The sequence below is a fragment of the Mustela erminea genome, chromosome X (assembly GCF_009829155.1).
Source record: "Mustela erminea isolate mMusErm1 chromosome X, mMusErm1.Pri, whole genome shotgun sequence".
Classification (NCBI taxonomy): domain Eukaryota; kingdom Metazoa; phylum Chordata; class Mammalia; order Carnivora; family Mustelidae; genus Mustela; species Mustela erminea.
The window spans coordinates 111173301-111196094 of NC_045635.1; the positions used below are offsets into that span (position 1 = coordinate 111173301).

At 45.8% G+C, this 22794-nt stretch overlaps 1 protein-coding gene across 3 annotated transcripts in view; it reads right to left on the reverse strand.

Annotated features, from left to right (window-relative positions):
* Positions 1–22794, reverse strand: part of FRMD7 (FERM domain containing 7) — a 47552-nt gene that overhangs the window by 17808 nt on the left and 6950 nt on the right. The window contains exons 1-4 of one of the 3 annotated variants that reach the window (XM_032330296.1): positions 5483–6025; positions 4835–4939; positions 3980–4022; positions 1415–1493 (exon numbers count right to left, since the gene is read on the reverse strand). In XM_032330296.1, the coding sequence (XP_032186187.1) occupies positions 1415–1467 (53 nt within the window). In that variant the 5' untranslated portion in view covers positions 1468–1493; positions 3980–4022; positions 4835–4939; positions 5483–6025. Of the gene's footprint in view, positions 1–1414; positions 1494–3979; positions 4023–4834; positions 4940–5482; positions 6026–22794 lie in introns of those variants that run through there. The other 2 variants (XM_032330294.1, XM_032330295.1) reach the window with 2 other exon arrangements.

The following is a 22794-nucleotide window of genomic DNA, read 5'->3' on the forward strand; positions in this document are numbered from 1 at the left end:
GGAAGTCTAACCTTTGCCATTGCCTGCTTTCAAATATAGATGTGAATGAGAATAATAAGCCTCAATTGCTAAAGGGAAAGAGAATCTCATTTTGCTCCTAGCAAGCGAGAAAGGAAACTTCTTGTCATTTGACACGTTCCTCGCTATTAAGAGGGCAGCTGCCTGCTACAAATACCAAATCCTCACTCTGAACAGCTGATGAATCATTTATCATCACATTGATTTTCTCATTCCTTTTTTTTTTTTTTTTTTGGCGGCCAGGGGAGAAAGTTTATCTCCATTAAAATTGGTCATAATTTGAGACTCAAATGGGTTAGCTAGTGCAAGCCGATACAGATACCAAGATATCGGGTTATCTGGGAAAGTGGCCTACAACTCACAAATGTGGGGCAAGGGGCGAGCCAGTGACAGACTTGTGAAAGGTGACGTCTGCAGAGACCCCTCAGAAAACTAGGGCCCCTGTGCAGAAGGGGCGATCCATGTGGTGGGCGGGGCCAAGTCACTCTAGCTCCTGGAACTTTCTCCTCCTCTATAAACCAGGAGGGTTGGGCTAGATGATAACATGCATCCCTTGTAGGGGAAGATTCTAGAGTCTAGCAAGCACATTCAGGTTTGGAAGAGCGTTAGGTTGACAGTGCATTTTTGGAGAAACAGAGTTACGTTGTAATAATGAAGGGCATTGTATGTAAGTATAAATATACTTTTAAAAAATGTTTTATACTGGTGACTTTTTAACTTTTTTATTTTTATGAGTATAAAATATTTTACCTATCAAAAATTATGAATAATGTATAATTATAAATGGTTGTTAAAATGATATAAAACAATGAATAATTTATAATTATTAAAGAATTATAATAAAATTATCAATGATTTATATTATATATGATAAATAATTTATTTAAATCATTTTTTAGACTTTTAATTTTTTTACTTTTTAAATTTTTTATAAGTACACGTCATCATCACTCTCTACCTATGGGATGCACGCGCATGTGCACGCACGTGCGTGCGCGCGCACACACACACACACACACACACACACGGTTTTCAACATCTACGGAAATTGGCTGGTATCACACTTGTGCCATCAAGCTGCCCCCTGACCGGAACACAGATGCACTGAAGGCGAGTGCTCTTATTGTTGTAGCAATTAATGGCAGAACCCCCAAGTGGGCATCCAGGCCGGCTACCCTGCTAGAATGCCACCCTTCCTTCTCCCTGAGGTCCCCACTCTTTGCAAAATTGACGCTTTGGGGACCAGGTAGGCCCACCTTCTCTCCAGCTCCTCACGATCTCCCAGAGAGTGAGAGCCAAGCTTTCCAAAGAAGTCTGGAAGCCCGTTCTCTGATAAATGGAGAATAACAATTCTTAAGTAACAGCATGCAGCAGACACACAGGAAATTTACTCTACCTTGTAAGCTCTTCTCGAAGATGTCCGGGGTCCACTGGGAAAAATTTCACCATAAATTTGAAAACAACCTCCTTAGGATCTTAAAACACAATATCTCCATAAGTTTTATTTAAATGTCCATCACAATAGTTACAGGTTTTTACACACACACACACACACACACACACACACACAGATATGCTTCCCCCCTGTCCTTTCTGCACCCCAGCCCCATCACTTCCTCCCTCAGACTTCTCTTTTAAATTTCAGTCTTCCACTTTTCTAATATGGTGCTATCTCTGGATTGTGTCTTCATGTGGCTAGCAATCGGGAAAGTTCTCCTGCTCCTCTTTCTACCCTCTTTCCCTCTGAGTTTCTTTCTGTAAAGTTGGCGCCTCTCTCCGGAGCCCTAGTGGGTCCTCTAAGAAGTGTCCCATTTAAAAAGATATACACCACTTGCCCCTTGGGCTTCTGCACTCCCGGCTGAGAGAAGAGCTCAGCTTTAGAAGCAGGTGATTATCATCTGGCATCAAGCATCTTATAAGGGGAACTAGAAGTGGACGGATGCTGCTTCTTTGTTGCTTAAAATCTGCTTTAAGAAAACACATCAACTTGCCTTCACTCCTGCTCGGGTTTGAAAAGAAAAAAAAAGAAACTCTTTGCATCAAAAGCAAATACATCCATACACCATTAACACCATTTGTTCAGCAAATATTTGTCAAATGCCTATTACAGGTCAGGCATTGTACTAAGCGGGCACAGGCACCGGGAATAGAAAGACAATTAAGCCCTCAGAAGAGGCAGCCCGGTGAACGGCGGACGGTTGAGAGCACGGAGCACCGAGCAAGCACGAGAGGGAGGACAGAGGGCTCCGGTTAGATCGAAATTGGAGATAAACAATCATAACACAAGGACGTACTTACACCGAGAAATTTTCTTTCTTAATTTGAAATTTCCAATTTAGGTGGACATGTTTTCTTTTCTCCGAGGGCCCTACCCCTGAAGTTAGTTTTGCCGCAGACAGGAGAGGTAGGCATTCGAAGGGGTCAGTGGCAGAGGGAAAACTAGACCGGCAGGAGCTCTTGTGGCTCAGGCGAACAAGTTTGGACTCCATTCTAAGGGCAATAAGGAGCCACAGAAGCCTGTTGAGCCAGAGCGTGATGTGGTCACCTTTGTATCTGCAGTAGTTCCCTTGGGAAGTAGGGGAGGTGACGGATCAGGACAGCCAGTTAGGAAGCGGTTGGAGTAATGTGACAGATGATTACAATGCGGTGGGAATAGACAGAACCAACACGGAGAGGGCAGGTGAGCCAGGGGACACCATACGACAGCGTTTCTCAAAAGTGTTCACTGAAACCCCCCTGCGTCAGAAACACCTGTGGAATTTAACACGCAGGTTGCTGGCCCCCCAACCCGGGAATGAGGCCCGGGAATCTGCATTAGAACAAGTGCTCCTACTCCCCACGGGAATCTCAACCGCTGCACTAGGTGCTGAAAAAAGGGGCGGGGGTGGGGGGGAGGTTTCGTACACTGCGGGCACTCGAATGTGAACTGAAACAAATGGACAATGTCTGTAACATGATAAAACTAAAACATCTTCAGGCCGAGCGTGAATGGCATTATAAGTGGCAAGGTCAGATTGCCTAAAATGGGCCAGTTGGGAATTAAGATTATGTTGCATTAAGGAGCACCTGGGATCGCTCAGTCAGTGAAGGGTCTGTCTTTGGCTCAGGTCATGATCTTGGGATCCTGGGATCGAGCCTGGTGTCAGTCCTCTTGTCCCTTCCCCTCTGCTTCTCCCCCTGCTCATTCTTTCTCTCTCTCTTTCTCAAATAAATAAAATCTTTTCTAAAAAGAGTATTCTGAATTAAAAGCAATCAAAACCCAGACAGTTCAGGAAACGCTCTTCACCGCCCAACCCCAACAGGCTAAACCTACATTGCAAAGGAGAGCCTGTACCAGGAAGAGAGCTATCACCTTAGATAACTACATTATAATATGAACTAGGTGTGGTAGACAGGGAGGGACCTCCCAAGGCCTGTTTGATCAAAGTCCTCCTGTCCCATTGTTTCTGAGTGGCCCAGCAAACATTTGTCTACCAAACATTTACTTCTCCTTTTTCCCTGCGAATTGCTTTCTTTGCTCAGGATGTCTGACTGTCTTTTAATTTCCAGGTCTGTGTGGCCTCCCCCTATGTATGAGATTAAATTTGAATTTCCCCTGTTTATCTGTCTTGTGTCAATTTGATTCTTAGTCTGACTAGAAGGACCTTGAAGGGCAGTGGAAATTCTTCCTTCCCTGGGAACATCAAGGATGCTCCTAAGATCTGAGCCAATCCCCAGGATGCTGTCATTACCAGCATTCTTCCAATCTCCCCAAAGATCCAGCAGCATGATTTTTTCTTCATCTTGGACAACATTACAGTGATTTTTTAAATTGCTAAATTCACTGGACTTGTGAAGGATTAACACGATGCTTCGAAGCCCTTTTCTCCGCTTATATTTGGCGAGGAATAGCATGGTGTCACTGAAACATTTTCAAGTTGTAACTGGGAATTAGATACCTTCGGTGATTTCCCATACTTACTTTTCACTTGCTTTGTAATTGGCTTCAGCAGTTCCAACCAGACCTGTGATAAGAGTAATGAAGAGAAATTGGTAGAACATCGCATTGAGTACAGCTTTTTTTTTTTTTTTTTTTTTTTTTGTAACAGAAGTCAGCACAAAATAATCAAATACCAAACTATTTTGGCCCCCTTCTAAAGACAGTTAGAAACAGCCGTGTCAAAGAGCTGACGTATCTCCACCACACTCAGTTAGCCCCCTTGTATTTTTCCAGTGACAGTGAACGCTGTTGATCTATAAATTCTTTGTTGTTGACGTTTGAATCACTGCTCCCTTGCCTAAGTAGGGTGACAAAGGTGTCACATCCAAGGCTCATTAGTTACTACAAAGACTAATGAAGGCATTTGGCTCTGCATTTGAATCCTATATCCCCCAAATGCCAGCTTAATCGATCTAATGAGCCTTTCTGGGAAGGTGCCAGATAACAGATATGCCAAGGCAGGACACAGGAGGAAGAACACAGAGAAAGCAGGGAGCTTAGAGAGGGGAGGGAAGAATTCACTGAACCCTCACTGGTGAGTTAGGAGTCTTCCTGGTAGAGGCTGAGTCCAGCCTCTGGGAAATCAGAACCGATAAAGCAGAGGTTCTAGTTCTCCGGGTGACGAAAGAGGAGTAGAGGGGAGAAAAGTTGGGGAAACTGAGGTGATTTTAGATAGGCAAGGAGGGAGGAGGGGAAACTTCATTATTAAATCCAGGCACTTTGCAAGGGTTCAAACGCTTTTTGATATTTTCAATCCGATTTGAGCCCTACATCCCTAGCCGCAAACCGCATTTTAGAGGCTACACACAAAAAAACCCTGTAATGAAACCAACTTACATTATTTCCAGAATGGCTACAGAATTCTAATCCGAAATACTCCTTTTCAGCGAGATTTAGGTGGCTGCAACTCAGGTTAAACAGCGCCTTCCCGGATGACTTTTGCTAAAGAAAACAGAGAGATCATAGCACAGTCTGTGTTCCTAACCCGAGATTGTCAGGCCACGTGGAAGAAAGGGTGGAAGCCACCCACCTCTTGGCAGACACCGTTTCCTCTAAGCACCCTTCAGCCATCCTGCATCCTCTCAAACCTCTCAAAAGTTTTACGAATAAATACATGCATCTACCTGTAGCTTGTTTTAGCCCTCCTGCCCCCCTCCAAAAAGCCCCAGACTCATCACAAACCCTCTTGGAAAAAGAGAGCCTTGCATTGAACTATGTTGGCAGTGTTACCCTTTCAGTGGAATTCTTTAATCAATTCATCCCACGGGCAATTTGAATGATTTCCCCCAAACTGACAGTTTAATCAAGAAGCAAATCTGACCTGCTTAAAAATCGTTCTGTGGCTCCCCTCAGTTTACAGTCTAGGCTCTCCATCGGGCGGCTGGGCCCTCTCTCTCTCCCTTGGCCCTGCCCGCCCCTCCAGCTTCTCCTCTTGCCCCTCCCCCTTTCTAAGAATCGAAGCCCACTTGCCCAGGTTCCCCACACCTGTCAAGTGGTTTCGCGCCTCATGCTTTTGCTCCTGTCATTCCTTCTCCACAGACTGCCCTTCCCACCTTTCTTTGGTTTGGCTTACTCCTACTCAGCTTAAAGGCTGTCTTGCCTGGAGAACTTGCCCTGATCCTATGGGCGACAGGTTGAGACAAGGGCCACCTCTGTGCTCCCAAGCACCCTCGCTTGCCTCACACGTGATACTCTCAACTCAGGATGTGTGTCTTCCCCATTGGACTGAGTCCCTTCAGAGAAGGGACCTCGCTTCATTTCTCCTGTGACTCAGCGCGTCTAACTCAGAGCCTGGCACCTAGTAGGGACTCTTGAATGTCTGTTGCTCTGACGTGAAACTGACCCAGTGACGCATGGGAGCTCCTTGAGCAGACTTCACTTTGCAGCCTTTCCCACCACATCTCGCAGCAATTCGTTCCCATAACGCCACACATCATGTTTCCTCCCCTAAAGCCCGCAGACACTGTGAGCACAAAAGAGCCCCTTTCCCAGGTTTCTCTGAGAACAGGAGCTTTGAAGATCTCTTTGCAAATCTCTTTAAGCAGAGCACAGCTTTAAGCGGAGCATCAGACCATTCCAGATTGATCTCCAGCCACCATCAGAGCTGAACCCGAGGGTGGTTGTTGCAAGGACTGTGATGGGAAAATTGGGCCCTGGTGGATGGGTGCAGAGACACGCCACTGAAAACCCCTAGTTAAAGCCAAGTCACGCAGTGCCCATGGTGCTGCTCAGGAAGCCAGGCGAAGGGAAATGTAGCTGGAACTCACCGACCCGTAGAACTCACGGCAACCTTGAGAGGTCAGAGAGTCTGGCCACCCTCCTCCGACCCCCTACCCTCTCCCTGCAGGCAGTGCCACGCTGAGCAGGGGGACCACATCTGGGATTTAATAGCTTCCAGGAAGGTGGCCTACCCCACTCTCTTCCCCCAGTGACCAAAAATCCTTCCTTCTCCCCCGGACCTCGCTCCGCTTGGTTTCACCGTCCAAAGCTGCACGGACTCAACAGGCACGTGGGTTAACCAGGGTCCTATTTTGAAATGCAAAGAGGCCGCCAGGGGCGACACCGACTGCATCCCCAGCACCTGGACAGAGCCCCCCCCCCGGGGGGGGGCACTTGGATTTTTATGTTCGAGGTCACATTGGAGCTGCGGTCCTAGAGAGGGGGGTCAGCCCACACAGAGTTGGGGGTGGAACACAAGGGTGTGAAAGGCCTTGGGGGGCGGTGGAGGAGGGGGCGTCTGGGAGGGAGGAGGGAAGGGGAGTTTTTGCCTATGTGGCAACCTTGCCTAGGGCAAATGCTGACACAGACCATTCCAGACAGATGAAATCGCTCCTATTTTTAAAGTCGTCCAGACAAGGAGCTGCCATGGGATTTTTATTATGAGAAAAAAAAGAAGAAGAAGAATTTCTAAAGAGAGATACGACAGCAATACTTTTTCCGACACCAAGGAAACATTTCAGTCATGAGGACCAAATTCCGTCACAGACTCCAGTTTCTTTGCAAACAATTTAAAAAACTCAAGATTTTCCTTTCTCCTCCTCATTTTTGGATTCTTTTTTTTCCATTGAAGTATTTAATCCTCCCCATCAAGGCTGCCACATTCCATGTGTTTGTATATTTAAAGGTTTCTGCTGTCACAAAGAATATATAGCCCTCTTGTAAGGATGCCAGTCAAGGCTTCCTTTTTGCTCTCTTCCATAAGATTCCCATACCATGTTTATAAGAATAATCTCCTGATTCTTCTGTCCCTGCACATGTTGCCAACTGGCTCTAAAAGCCTTTGGCAATAATGCATTTGGAGGTCAGTGCTCACGTGGCTGGGGCTCTCCACCCCCACCTCGGGAGAGGCATTTCCCTCAGCCCTCCATAATGTACTTGGAAATTGGCCAGCCTTGTGGAACGTGTTGCATAATAGGCAAGCTCTTGGTTCTGTCTCAGCGTGCAGACTTTAATATTGTTTAACCGTTACAATCCAATTCTGTGATTTTTACGTTGCGATTATTTTTCTCATAATAACTCTTTACACGCAACTTTTCAAGACTTTTTTCTTTTTTCCCTTTCTGGACTTCTGATTCTCTTTTCTATTGCAAGTTCTTCTTTAAGCTGACATTGTCAACATTCTAACCCAGTTCTTTCGTGGATCTAAAGTCTTTACTACCAGTCCTCCCACTCAAGGAACTGGAACTACAATCCTGAATCTTGTTTAACCTTCTCCCCTGATTTTAGTAGAACAGGGTTTGTCTTAAAAAAAAAATATGCGCACACACACACACACACACACACGGCACAGAACATACAAAATCTGTATTGTGTTATTGGTAAAGCTTCTAGTCAACAGTAGACTATTAGTAGTTAAGTTTTGGAGGAGTCAAAAGTTATGCATGGATTTTCAACAGTGTAACTCTTGTGTTGTTCAAGTATTGTATCTATATCTATAGATATGATACTTATATATATAATTATTATATATATATTTATAAATTTTATATATATATAATTTAGAACTTTTTAGAACTTCTATCTATAATCTCCAATTTACAAACTGTGTTTTACTCAAAACGATTTCTGGGGGCTCCAAACTCCTTTTCTCATGGGCACAACAAATATTCAAGGTGGTTTCCCATACAAAACAATCTCCCACAGCCTTTCGGCAGCTAGACCTGTCATATAACAATTTGTTAACTCAAACCCGAATTGTAATCCTGCTCTACCCACTTACTAACTGGATGAATTGGGGAAAATCTTTTAGCTCACAGATTGACCTGCCTTTTCCAGGTACCTGGAGACACAGGCCATGTGTTTGAATACCCGGCAGTACGTACAATGCCTGGTAAAGAGCGGATGTTCAATAAATATTTGCTGAATAAGTGGACGGAGCCAAACGATTAACTTGATTCCTATGCATCAGTAAGACAGCTCTTTCAGGAGGAAGAAAAAATTAGTCACTATGTGACCTAGGGCAAATTACTGACTCTTTCTGAGCCTCAGTTAACTCATCTGTAAAATGGAGATAATAGTAGTAGTATCCCCAGAATTAAACAAGATAATTCACATCAAAGCCTTTAGTACAGTGCCCAGCACATCATACGACTTAAGCAATGCACATATATAGATAAATGCATAGGAGAGTCTGGAAAGATACACAGTAAATGGAGGAAGGATAGATTAAAGGGGAATTTTAACTTTTTACTCTGTGAATATCTCGATACGTTTTTAACGAGCATTCAATGATGCACTCAGAATGTTTTACAGTCCCTCTTTACTTATTTTTAAGCTTTTATTTTTAAGTAATTTCTACACCCAACATGGGACTTGAACCCACAATCCTGAGATCTAGAGTCCCACGCTCCACTGACTGAGCCAGCCAGACACCCGTACATTCCCCCTTTAAAACACTGACAGGAGGGGTGCCTGGGTGGCTCAGTGGGATAAGCCTCTGCCTTCGGACAAGGTCATGATCCCAGGGTCCTGGGATCGAGCCCCACATCGGGCTCTCCGCTCAGCAGGGAGTCTGCTTCCCCCTCTCTCTCCGCCTGCAACTCTGCTTACTTATGATCTCTCTCTCTCTGTGTGTCAAATAAATTTAAAAAAATGTTAAAAAAAAAAAAACACTGACAGGACCCTATGTCATGATGAAAGCCCATGACCAGTAGGCTACTCTAAAGGTTGTGTACTTCTGCACCCATCAGTTGAGTTCCATGCTCAATAATAATTGTTTTCTTGAAAGCATTTTTGATAATTCTACCTGTTAATGTAATCACACCATTAAATTGCATGGACCCAGAGAATCATTAAATTGTTTTCTAAAAGCAAGCATTGTTTCTATAAAAACTAAGTTCATCACTTTGCAAAAACTCAAGAGGGGAATCCCCAAAACTGTGCTGTCAAATTAGCTTTAGATATGACAGCAGTAAAATATGGGGGAAGAAAACACCGGAAAGATTCTGTACTCAAAATGCTTTGCAAACTTCCACATTCTTTCTCCACATTAAGTAAGCAAATGCTGGGAATCATAGAGGATGCATCATGGGTGTGGCGTATAGAAGAAAGACAAAAGGAATCAGAAGTCCTTACTCAAAAAAGCTTTGACCCTTGAGCAAAAGATTGGCAAATGAATAATGATGTATATGTTTTATGTCAAAATTAGAATTTTAAGGGGCACCTGGCTGGCTCGATTGGCAGAGCATGAGAGTCTTGATCTCAGGGTTGTGGGTTTGAGTCCCCTGTTGCATGTGGAGATTACTTTAAAAAAATAAAATCTTTAAAAAATAGAAGTTTAAGGTGTTTGTGTGTGTGTACTTATGATTTTCTGCTTTAACAAATTTTATTGATTAACTGACCAACAATCACCTTTGACGACATTAGGTAAAGTAGAGTCTAATGTTTTTACACCTGAATGTGTACTTTAAAAAAATATACACTGTCATTAAAGTTTTGGAAAAGAATGAACTGGAACCGAATACAGCATATTTTTAACACTAGCATAATCAATTATTTTCACGTTTTCCTTATAGTTGTTACATTTTTCAGAAAGATGCAATAGACAGCATAAAATCTAAAAGTGTAGTGCCATACAAAAAGTCTTATAGAAGATGCTTTTCCTGTTTCCAGGGCTGATTCCCACATTCAAAATATTTCTCATGTTCCCCGCAGGAAATTGTTCTTGAAGTCACAGATGGTTATCACTCATTCTCCTGACTTTATGGTTATGTCTTACTTTTATCCCAAAATATGACTGGATTAGATCTGGCTGCGATCACAAAACACCATAGACTGGATGGCTTAAACAACATTTATTTCTCATTTAGTTCTGAAGGCGAGAAGTTTGAGATCAGAGTACCAGCATGGTAGGGGTTCTGGGCGACCTCTCTTCCTGGCTTGCAGATGGCTGCCTTCTTGCTGTGTCCTCACCTAACAGAAAGGTAACAGTCCCCTCCCCACCGCCCCCCCTACTGCTCCCCCTCCCTCCCCCTCCCCTCCCCTTCCTTCCCCTCCCCCTCCTCCTCCTCCTCCTTCTCCTCTGACCACCAGACCCATTGGATCTGGACCCCACCCTTATGATCCTATTTAACCTTAATTACTTCCTTAAAGTCTTATCTCCAAACAGGACCACGGTAGTCCCATTGGGGTTAGGGACTCAACAGACAAATTTGGGTGGGACACGATTCTGTCCATAGCATTGACCCAGCTGGATGCTGGAGGGCCCACTTTAGTTACCATATCCACTCTTTATGACTTTGGCTCTCTCCGAACATTAAATCCACTCTCAAATAACGAAGATTTATGAGGCATTTGGGAAAGAATGTGCCCGGTTACAGAAGGCCAAAACAGAGTTCCGAGACTGTGCTGAGCACCTGTAATAAATACGAGGAGGTGGCTAAGAATGTGGGCCCTGGAGCGGCCAGCCCTAGCTCTGCCCTCTACCTGCTGGAGGGACGATCTCCGACAGGCTATTTCATCTCTCTGAATTTCAATTTCCTTAATTGTAAAATAGGATTGTCAGAAGCCAAACACAAAAGGCCATATGTTCTATGATTCCATTTATAGGAAATGTCCAGAACAGGCAAATCCATAGAGACTGGGGTTGGGGGGGTGTGGAATGGGGAATGACTGCTCATTAGGATGGGGTTTCTTTTGGGAAGGATGGAAATACTCCAGAATTAGGTAGTTGTGATATTTGCACGACCCAGTGAGTCTACTAAAAACCACCCAATCGTACACTTTAAAAGGATGACTCTTATGGCATGTGAATCGCCTCTCAATTTTTAAAGATTCATAGAGAGCATTTCATGAGAATATTGACATTGAGTGCTTTACATAATGTCAGGGCCGTAGGAAGAGCTCAAAAAGAAGTGTTAAGTGTCGGAGGACCATCGTCCAAACTGGCACACTCTCAAGGGTTGACAGGGCTACTAATTGTTATATCGTCACAACAGCTGCAAACCAGGATCGTCCTGGACGAAGCCTGGTGGATGGTCACCTAGCTATTAGAATCTGGATCACCCAAGGGGTCTGGGTTTTTTTGTTTTAATATTTTATTTATTTACTTGGAAGAGAGACAGAGGGAGAAAGAGAGAGAGAGCATGAGAGGGGGGGAGAGGGTCAGAGGGAGAAGCAGACTCCCCGCTGAGCAGGGAGCCTGATGCGGGACTCACTCCCAGGATCTTGAGATCATGACCTGAGCAGAAGACAGTTGCTTAGCCATCTGAGCCACCCAGGTGCCCCCCAAGGGGTCTGGTTTGATGAGGGTGGCACTGAATATTCAAGATCCGGAATATTAAGGATCACCCACGTAAATGTAGGTGTCATAGAGGCCAGTGCCAGTGGATCAGACCTTCATTGGCAAGTGAATGAGTTTCCTTTGGGGACTGTTAACCCTCTGACTCCACAGAACAGCCTCGCAAAAAAAAAAAAAAAAAAAAAAAAAAGACAGGAAGAGAATGCCTTCATCAGTCTTAGCCTTCTCCTTAATAAACCCTCTAAAAGCTAATCCCTCACCTCCCCTTTAGCATGTTTTTCTCCATTCTCTAGTCTCTTTACCCAATCCTTTTTTTTTTCTATTGTAATCATCCCCCTTCCCCTGGCCCCAACTCCGGGCTTACTTCTCACGCCCTTACCTTGGTCCTTTTATGTATGCCTTTATTCTTTTGTGACCTTTCTCCCGTCTTGTCAATGTAACACACATTACTGAGCACCTGCTCTGTGCCAGGTACTTTATGGGGCTCCAGGGATCCTGAGGTGAACTGGACACAGGCATTACCATGAAGGAATACAGAACAGGCTGGCAGGCCAGTCAGGCACTTCAACAGGTAATCGCAGTAGCTGGGGCTAAGTGCCCTTGTGGCAGCATGTAAGCAGAGGGTAATAAAAGATCACATCCAATGGGCCCCTAACCCAGAAAGATGGGAAAGGGCATAGCACGATGGATTCCGATTGGAGTGGACACCTAACCCAAGACAGAAAGCAAGAGTTGGAGTTAGCCAGGTGAAGAGGAGGATAAGAGAAGGCTGTCAGAGGAAGAGCCTAGAAAGCCTGGTGTGAACGAAACTGTTAGCAGTGAGGTGTTCGGAAGGGAGAAATTGAGACACGGGGACTGCAAAAGTGGGTGGGAGCCTTACCAAGATGGGCCTTTTGTGCCAGGGGAAGCCATAAACCGGAAGGCGAGGCTCGAGGTGGGGATCGCTGAATGACTTTAAGTGGAAATTGACATGGTCAGAGCTGGGTTTCCGGAGCACCGTCTGGACAGTGGTTAGGGCAGAGGCTACCAAACTGTAAAGTGCATATGAATCACCTGGGGATCTAGTTAAAATACAGATTGCGATTCGATGGGTGGGAGGAGGGGCCTGAGAATCTGCACTTCTCGCAATTTCCCAGGTGAGACTGGTCCTTCTGCTGCTCTGTTACCAACACCTTGCAGGATGAGGGTGTAAGGAACAGAGGGAGTGGGGGGCAAAAGAGGCAACAGGCGGAGCCGGGGTGGGGGCTCCTTCCACAGCTTGGGTGAGAGAAGAGAGATGGTGGCCTGGACATTGGCAGCCAAGGAGGTGAGGTATGAGACACGTGTCCGCGGCCAGTGCGGTGGGGCTGGGGAGGTCAGGGAGAGTGGGAGGCCTGGAGGTCCTGGTGTTCCCTTCACTTGCCCCCCTTTTGCTCTCAGCCAGGGCCAGAGTTTGCATCAACCATGGCCGAGCTTCTGCTGCCTTTTATTCGCCCTTCTGCATCACCCTGCTCTTTCCTGACATCTGTGTCTTTGCCGGGTGCCTCACCGACCACATGCACAACAAGGGGCTACCGCCCCCCCGCCCCAAAGCTTGCCTCCGTCACTTCCCACCACTCCTCGCCACTGAATTCTGCCCAGACCCACCTATCTGAGAGTGGGGATGCTGGGAACATTCCTCACCAATGTCTGCACATACTTGAGCCCCTCCTTGGACACTCAGAAAATCATGGTTTGTCATACCCAAATTTTCTGCTGATGTACACTTACAAAACATCTTCTTGACACTCCGTCTCTCTCTCTCTCTCTTTTAAAAGATTTTACTTCTTTATTTGACAGAGAGAGCACAAGCAGAGGGAGCGGCACACAGAGGTAAAGGGAGAAGCAGGCTCCTCGCTGAGCAGGGAGCCTAATGCGAAGCTCGATCCCAGGACCCTGGCATCATGACCAGAGCCAAAGGCAGATGCTTAACCCACTGAGCCACCCAGGTGACCTTGACACTCTGTTTCTGAAGTTCTCACTGATTCCTTCTAAGGTCATCCACTTGGAAATTTTTTTTCCTGGTCTTTTATGATGCACCTGAGAGCTTTCTTACGTATTATCCCATTTGCAACTTACCCCAGTCACCCGCTCTGTAACTGGCTGAGAATCAGGTCTGTCCAGGATAGTATAAGCACATTGCCACTCGGCATCTTTATGTAGACGACTGTGAGGTAGTCCCTTCTGGCCAACCTGATGGCTAATTTCCATCTCTCCTTTTCCTCTTCATGTACCGAACTCCGAATGGCATTTCAGAACCCAGAACCACAAAGGCACTCTAGTAAGAGTATGTGATTTGTACTGAGTAGAATAGTCTGGAGATACTTCTGGACTTGGGTACCATTTGGTACAGATCCAGGGCTAGAGTGTTTTCAGTGACGCTGGTTTAGTTTCAATGATGGAAAACCCTCCTTCACCTCAGTCTAGCTCTTTGTTTATGAACAGCAACAGGCATACATCTCATTTACAGAGAGTGTGGGTCCCTCCAGAGGTAAATCTTTTTGTTTCCCTGTCATGCACAGGCTATATCCAAAAAAATCTCAGAACCCCTTAGGGATTAAACCCTGAGATGGCCCCTTTTAAAAGGCTGTTTCACTTTTCCTTAAAACTGAAAATATCCTGGGGTGACTGGGTGGCTCAGTCAGTTAAGCTTCTGCTTTCCACTCGGGTCATGATCTCTGGGTCTATCTCTCTGTCAAATAAATAAAACCTTTTTTAAAAATGCAAATAACCTGAAGTTGCAAAAAATAAAAAATAAAATAAAACAGATAAGCCCATGTCTCACACATTTACCCATGGAGTCAGACGCAACCAGTTTTCTAAGAAAGAAATTGAACATGATTTCAGAGTATGCACTAGGTAAACTCCCCAGGAACCTAGGAAATGGAGCTCCTTCAGGGCAAGGCAGAAGAAATGATTGGCTATGCTGTAACCCTTCTGTGGGAGGTTGAACTCCTGGTAAAAAGAAAGAACCACTGAGAGGCTGATTTCCAGGTAGCAGCCATTCATTCTAAAACGGAGTGCTCTCTGCAGGCATCCGGTGGAGAGCAAGGTGCAGTTAGACACATCAAAGAGCAGAGAATAAGTAGGAAGTCAACCAAGGCCTTTTCCAAGGAGCACAGAGGCTCAGCCATAAACCCTGGAGGGAAGCACAGTTTAACTGGGTACTTACGATTTCCTGGTGGGGCTAAACGGAGAGAACGCCCCTTGTATTTGCTTGTGCATGTGTGACCTTCACACCAAGCTACAAGTGGGTTTTGTTTCATTTCTGAGAACACAAGGCAGTTCAGAGTACTGCGTGTGTGATAGATGGGCGCTTAACGTTGTTTAAGATTAAGTGCTCAGAAAGATTTCCAGCCCACGTGGCGGCCCCGGCAGGGAGCCGTCCGGGAGAATCAAGGAGAATCAAAGTGAGTGGCCGCCTGACTGCCGCCCTCTTTACCGGCCGTATTGATACTGACCAAACCAAGTTCGGGAGAGAACTCTGGAGACAGAGAGCTAGTCTAGTACCTGATAGGTACTTTCTGGCAGACACCTTTTTGAAGCTACCAGAAAATGGTTGGTGTTATTGCCTGAGGCCTTACGGAGGCCTGGCAATGATCTAGACAGGTTGCAACTGATTCACACTCTTTGCTGGATGGTGTCTCAGTGCTCAGAGTTAGCCTTCGTACTAAAGGAATAAAAAGAAAAAAAAAAAACCCAAGAGTACCACTCTAATAGCAATCTTGCCCCCACTCCTGGGACACTGTTATTACCATGCCTATGTTGGAAAGGCTGTTGAAAAGTGACAGGGTAATAATAGCGTTCTCAAGACAGTGCTCCCGAGTCTTGTCGAAATTGCTAGCTACTCCGGGTAATTAAAACAATGATAATTGTTTGTTTCCATGTAATGCTTTAGCACTAAACCCGTGTGGTGTGTGTGATGCACAACCAGATTCCAAATGCTAGCAGGAGTTTTCTTTAAATCTGAATTCGATAAAACATTCTGTATGTATGCAGCAATACGGGACACGCAGGGCACAAGAGAGACCATCAGATGTCATGTAGTCTGGCCCCTTCGTTTGCTAAGTGAGGAGATTTGGATCTAGAGCAAGGAAGAGACTCGCCCAAGGGCTTTCCGCAGGTTAAAAGCAAAACTGGGTTGGGGGCACCTGGGGGACCCAGTTGGTTAAGTGTCTGCCTTCGGCTTAGGTCATGATCTCCAGGTCCTGGGATCGAATCCCACATCCAGCTCCCTGCTCAGCGGGGAGTCTGCTCTTCCCTCTTCCTCTATCCCTCCCCCCTGACCATGTGCTCTCTCTTTCTCTCTCAAGTAAATAAATAAAATCTTAAAAAAAAAAAAAAATAAAAGCAGAGCCCATTGCATTACACCAGGCTGTCCATGGTGGACAAGAAAGAGATAAACACCCAAAACGTCTTCCTTTGATCCACTCTTCCCTTTCATGGTCACTCTTTTCTCCTAACCTCATCTTTTCTCACCTTTTGACTGTACTGTTGACTCCTGTTTCTGTGCTGCTTACAACTCCAACGTCTCTCCATTTCTGTCTCTTCCTTCCTTGAATTAGTTTTATTGCCTTTAGAAAGAGTGCTCAGTATGTCGCCCAGCGGGGCTCTGAACTGGTTGGAAGCCACTCTGTTCTGACAGGTTGTGAATTTCACAGAAACTCTATAAAGAAGCCATTAAAGAATAATGCCTTTTAAAACATCTACTTAATAAGAGGCCACGAAACACAACGTATTAAGGTTACTGTGGAGAAGCTGTGCTGTCTGAACAGAGAATCTTTTAAAAATATATTCAGAAAAGTCTGCCAAACTAAATGGAGTGGGGGAGGCACATGTGAAGTTTGGGGATCCCTAAGAACATAGTAGATCAGTGTATAAAATATATACCAAAATGTTAAAAATCTAGGCGGTGGAGTTTTATTGGGATTTTACTTTTTTCTTTTTGTTGCCAGAATTTTCCAATCTTTCCATAACGAATGTATGTCTTATCACGTATTAAAGCTGGATGTGAAAGTGGAAAAATAATAATGAATTTCTAAGGGCTTCTAACTGATTAGCAAGACGTGAGGTCATATGAACTATCACTCAGGCTAATTTCCCTGCCACCGATCGTCTTGTCCCCACACCCCGTCAACACCCCCACGTTAGCCAGGTGTGCTGGCTTTTTCGACACCTGCGGACTACACCAAGAGACCAGCTCTGCCCTGCAGCCAGAAGCAAGTAAGGGGCTCCTGACTCAGACCCAACTTGGCATCTTGCCAAGCTCCACCCTCAAAGTTTTGTTCCTCTTTCCCTACTTAGACGTCTGTCTGAGTTCCTGACTCTCACTCACCTAGTCTCTGACTTGGGCTGCTGCCGTTTGCTGCTGGCTCCCGCCGTGGCAGCTGGCTAGGTTCCACCAGGCTCCGCCCTCCTCTTGCTTGATCTTCACCTTGCATCATGCACACAGGTGAGATTTGCTGAGCCCGTGGCTTAGCGGTATCACCGAACTCCTGGGCCTGCGGGCTGCATTCTGCCCCTTTCCTGCTAGTCTGCCCTGCGTATAGCCATCCAAGTCCTGAGTGCTGACTCACCCATACATGTGGGTCTTGCGGCAACCTGGGCTCTGCCAACCCAAAGCCTGGTGGTTACATATTCTTCTCAGTCGGACTTAGTCGGGGGCTGATACCAGGTTTGCAGACCTCTGCCATCCTCCCTCCTCCGGGCTATTTCAATATGGCAGATCTGTTGTCGCTGGGATGTGCAGCCTAACTCAAAGCGGTTGTCTGGGATTCTCTTACTGCACGCAGGGACAAGCACGGCCAAGCCCAGAACAATTTGCATTCATATATATTTTTAACTACTGGACCTCTAAAGTTCTAGCATTCAAGAAAGAAAGACAAAGCCTGGTTTCACTTGCAAAATGTAGAACTGGGGGAAGCTGGGAAGGAAGTAGCGGCAGGAATTGTCACCAGCCATCCTCAGTGGGAAACGGGGGTCCCAAGAGATATTAACCTTTGGGTCTTAAAATTAGTTGCACAATCCCAAATCCCACACTCCCATATCTTGCTCCTTATTTCTTAGGTGCGATTATCTGTGCAGAAGGATCTGGTGAAGTTGACTCATTGATGTTTATAAATCAAAACCAAAAATACTCCTCCTTTCTGAATGTTGAACTTGACATCTGCTCGTCCCGGCTGAGGAGGCTCTACCCCACATTCCTACAAATGTGGAATCGAACAGGCATGTTGGTGGCATCTCCAAACAGACTTGGAGAGCTTATGCAGGCTATCAGGAGAGGACACGACCTCTCCTTTGTTGAACTTTGGAGAAGCCCAATCATAGCATTTCTCATCTCTGGCAGTCAGTGACGGTTTCCCGTGACCACATGGTTTTACCTGGGTGCAGGTTTAGTCCAGGGAAATTTTGTTACTGTAGTATATGAAAGGTTTGTTCCACATCCCCCCTGACTTAAGACCTGATTTCCTAGAAGGTTTTCTTACCTGACATTTTATCAGTGAGCTCATCGGAGCAGGGATTAGCTGCCTGGCAGCTGAGAACAAGAAGACAATTCATTCTTTCATTGCTTCAGCGGATAGTTTTTGAGCATCTACTATGTTTCCAGGCTGGTGCTGACCATATACTACAGACAGTCTCTGACTTCACCAGATTAAGACAACTAACGGTGCCCTTTTGGAAGCATACCCCCCACAACACTGAGCCCCAAAGAACGACCTATCCTGATTGCCTCATGTAATTCTCAGACACCCTAAACCTTGTCTCTCTAACCCTGTCCATTTGTGAGAACCGTTTCCATTGTCCATCTGTCCCACGAAAGCCCCTGATAGCTATGTCAGGTCCTGCTTACCCCAAGTCAGTTTCCCCTGAAGCTGCTGAGCTGGTTTTGTGCATCACCTCTCCGAGCACACACACAAGCCCTAACCACTGAGGAGGCATCAATACCAAGATAACACCAACACAGTGACTCCTGAAAGACAAACTGTAAAGACTGGATATGGTGGTCAACTGAATGAGTTCTTAACCCAGAGGTCCCGTGCAAATTCTGTTTCAATCACTCACTATACTTCTCTGCCCAGATTGCTCATCTGTCAAATGGGGATATTAATAGCATCTATTTCACCGAGGATTTCAATGAGCTAATATGTGTAAAATACTGATACTAGTGCCTAGTACATAATAAATGTTCTTGTGATGTGTATTAGCTTTTATGATTACTTTTTAGATTGGAAAGGAGTTGAGTAGTAACTGTGGACTACTGGCAATGGGGTTGATACTTTGAGGCAGGTGTGGGTGTGAGCAGATTGGAACATGTGACCCAGCCATTTTGAAAGAAGTCCCCTAATTTGATTGCTTATGAGGGAAATGGACCTCATACAGCACCATTATTATAGAAATGAAGTTTCTTTTCATTGTTTTCTTTTTAAGTTTCTTTTACGCGCTGGGCCCAACGTGGGACTTGAATTCACCATCCTGAGATCAAGACCTGAGCTGGGATCAAGAGTTGGACACTTAACTGAGCCCCCAGGCAGCCCCTTTTCATTTTTCTTTTTTTAAAGATTTTATTCATTTGACAGAGATCACAAGTAGGCAGAGAGGCAGGCAGAGAGAGAAGAGGAAGCAGGCCCTGCATGGAGCAGAGAACCCGATGCGGGGCTCGATCCCAGGACACCGGGATCATGACCTGAGCTGAAGGCAGAGGCTTTAACCCACAGAGTCACCCAGGTGCCCCCCCCTTTTCATTGTTTTTGAGGGTTCTTCTCCCCTCCTCATTCAGAATCAAAATATGCTCATTAAAAAAGCAGTGTAAAAGAGAAGCAGAAAAGCAAGAGGAAGAAATAAAGTATTTATAATCTCATCCATCAAAAGACAGACAGTATTAGGACCTTAGGGTAAAGCTTTCCAGATAATTCCCAATTCACGTGATATAATAACACTTTCTGGTCACTAGATTTTTAAAAAGTTAGCATTATATTATAAATATCATCATTAGTAGGGGCGCCTGGCTGCCTCGCCTGGTAGAGCATGCAACTCTTGATCTTTGTGTTATAAATTCGAGCCCCACGTTGGGTGTAGAGATTATTTAAAAATAAAATCTTATATAAAAAAACTGAATACCATCCTTGGTTACTGTATAGGAAACCACCTACATGATGGACACATACATCGTTTCCTCCTGTTAGCTATTGCAAACACTATGAAGATGTACCTCCATCTTGGAACACAACCTTAATCATTCCTTAGGAGACATTTATCCAGCAGTAGAGTTCCTCGGCTTATTTAGGTTGCCTTGTTGGCTGTTTGTCTTATTTTTGTCTGAGACTTTCTTTTTTTTAATTAATTATTTTTATTAATATATAATATATTAGTAGCCCCCGGGGTACAGGTCTGTGAATCGTCAGGCTTACACACTTCACAGCACTGACCATAGCACATACCCTCCCCAAAGTCCATACCCCCCCCTCCCCCCCCCCTCACCCCGCAACCCTCAGATTGTTTTGTGAGATTAAGAGTCTCTTGTGGTTTGTCTCCCTCCCGATCCCACCTTGTCTGGGACTTTCAGTGAAATATTAGAGAGTTTAACTTCTGTATCAGATTTTAATTAAATACCGAAATACAAATACAAATCGTGAAAAAGATCATGGTGGCGTCGCCCTTGCTGGGTAAAGCAGCGAAAGCACTTTGAGAACCCAGACTTGCTGCTGGGAAGTCTGGAGGCAGCAGGCTGTAGGGAAAGGAGGGGGAGCTCTACAGTCAACACAAGTACTTACTTGCAGTTGTATGAACTTGGGCTCCTTTTTAACCTTGTTGAACCTTAGTTTCTTCATTTGAAACATCCCTTTGTATGACTTGGCCCATGCTTTTCTCTCCTAACTCATCTCTGCCTCTCATGGCTCTCAGAGAACCCTCTGCCCTCCGCTGCAGGATCCGGTCAGACTGAGCTCCTCCCCGGGCCTTTCCCTGTGTTTCTCCCTTTGTCTGGACCAACCTTCAACTCTAGTCCAACTCCCTCTCCGTCGCGCAGTAATTAGTACTAATCATGATGGCTTAAGACAGAGATCATCTCCGTCAAGGAAACCTTTCTGACCGACCCCTCAACTCTCACACTTTGGTCTGGGTTAGTTGCCCCTCTTCTTTTGTGCCATTCAAACACCATCCTTGCTGCTGTCATTTGCATATGTCACACTGTAGTGTGGGTACCTGTTTGCATTTCTCGCTCTTCCATGAGTCTTTGAGGTCACGCACTATTTCTTACTTTTCTCTGCATCCTCAGTAGCCAACACGGTGCACGGACGCAGGGAAGGCTCCTAAGAACTTGTCAACTGACTGATGAATGAACGAAGTCGTGTAATCATACCTATTTACCACACTTATTAACTCACAATTGAATGGCATAATGTAAGTGGAAATTCCTGGAACACAGGTCAGGAAATGGTATCTCAGAGCACCAAAGGCAATTGACAGTAACTTTGTGATGGATCTTTTGCAATCACTTAAAACGTTCTGGTGTAAAATTCTGGAGAAACTTTGTCTTTGTTCAAGTCTGTTGAAAGGTGAATTTCATAATCATAGAACGAATCTCAGAGGACAAAGGACCTTTTGTTTAAGACAGCTAAGCCCGGCGATTAGTGGTGAGGTGCCGTGTCTAACTGCTTCTAACTGCTTCCAGGGCCTGGGGTCAGCTCACCCAGACAGACCACCCCTCTCTGGCCCCACACCTTGGACCCCGAAGAGAAGGAGGAAGTGGTTAAAGGAGAAGACAGGGAATAGAGCAAAGAGAGCTGGAATAAGATCCTGTGGGGGTAAATAATTGCAGCTTTTGCAGAGCAGCTGTGTTTAGAACAGACAAGTTCTACATCAGAGAGTTCCACAGCCCCCGGAGAAGTGCCCCCCTGAACGCCTGTCACCTTCCATTCTTCCTGAGCTTTGCAGATCTTCCCCGCTGCCTCGCCTAGACACTTGATTGGCCAATCCCCCAGGACCTCCCCAGGTGCAAACGATCAGCTAAGGGTGGATCTCTCCCACGGTAGAACTGGTCTAACCGAATGTTCTTCCAGATCTGACAGTCTGGGAAAAAGTGTTTCGTCTCCCGAAGGCCAGCACTGCTCTCAGCAGCTGGGAGGACAGGCCCCGGGTCCTTTTAAGGAATTGCTGGCTCAGTCACGCCACCTCACAGGTGGTTCTGCTCCTCAGGCCGTCCCCTTTTGATCCCCAGATGGCACTGGCAATTCGAAGAATTGCTATGGGTGCAATTGACAACAGCCTTGGCTTAAAGCGCCCGTGAGGGCTGAGCTCTTATTCGCATAATAGGTTCGGATTCGTGACAGGCCGATAATGCAACTGCGCGGTCAAGGGCATTTGAAAGAAAGAGAGAAAATCCTACAGAATTCAGGGGAATCTTGCCCTTTAGCGTTGCATTCAGAGAAGCCCCCAGAGGGCTTTAGCTGCGGGGCGGGAAGCCTAGGCTAGTCCTCCCTGAGATGGGGCGGGGGTGGTACACACGGTGGGCCGGACCTTGCACCCGGATGAGAGGTGGAGTGGCAAAGCCCCAACTCACTGAAACTCTTTGCAGAGATTCCCACGAGTGCAGACTTGAAGGAGCACCCAACCACCACCCACCCGCTCCAGAAACAGTTCCCAGTTCCCGCCCCCAGTGCCTCCAGCGCTCTGGAGTTCAGGTTCCCTCCTCCTTTCAGATGCAGGGATGCGGGGAGAGGGGCCGGCAGCAAGCAGGGGGGGTGGGAGGCTTGAGTTCAGGCCTCTTCTCTGAGATGCAGCATCTAGAGGGAAGGCTGGCAGCCAGGTGACAGCAGAAGGCCCGGGGCCCCTAAAGGAGTGGGCGGGGCAGCACCTAAACCCCTCTTGGCCTGCTGCTCAGCCTGGCCCCGGGCCAGACGAAGCACAAGCACTTTCTTTCTTTTTCAGTTCAATTTATTCTCTGAATCAACAAACCTTAGGCTATGAGGGGCAAAGCAAACTCAGTAGTTTAAACAAAGGCATTCATCAGGCAGCTGGGGCCCCCTGTAATGACAAATAAATC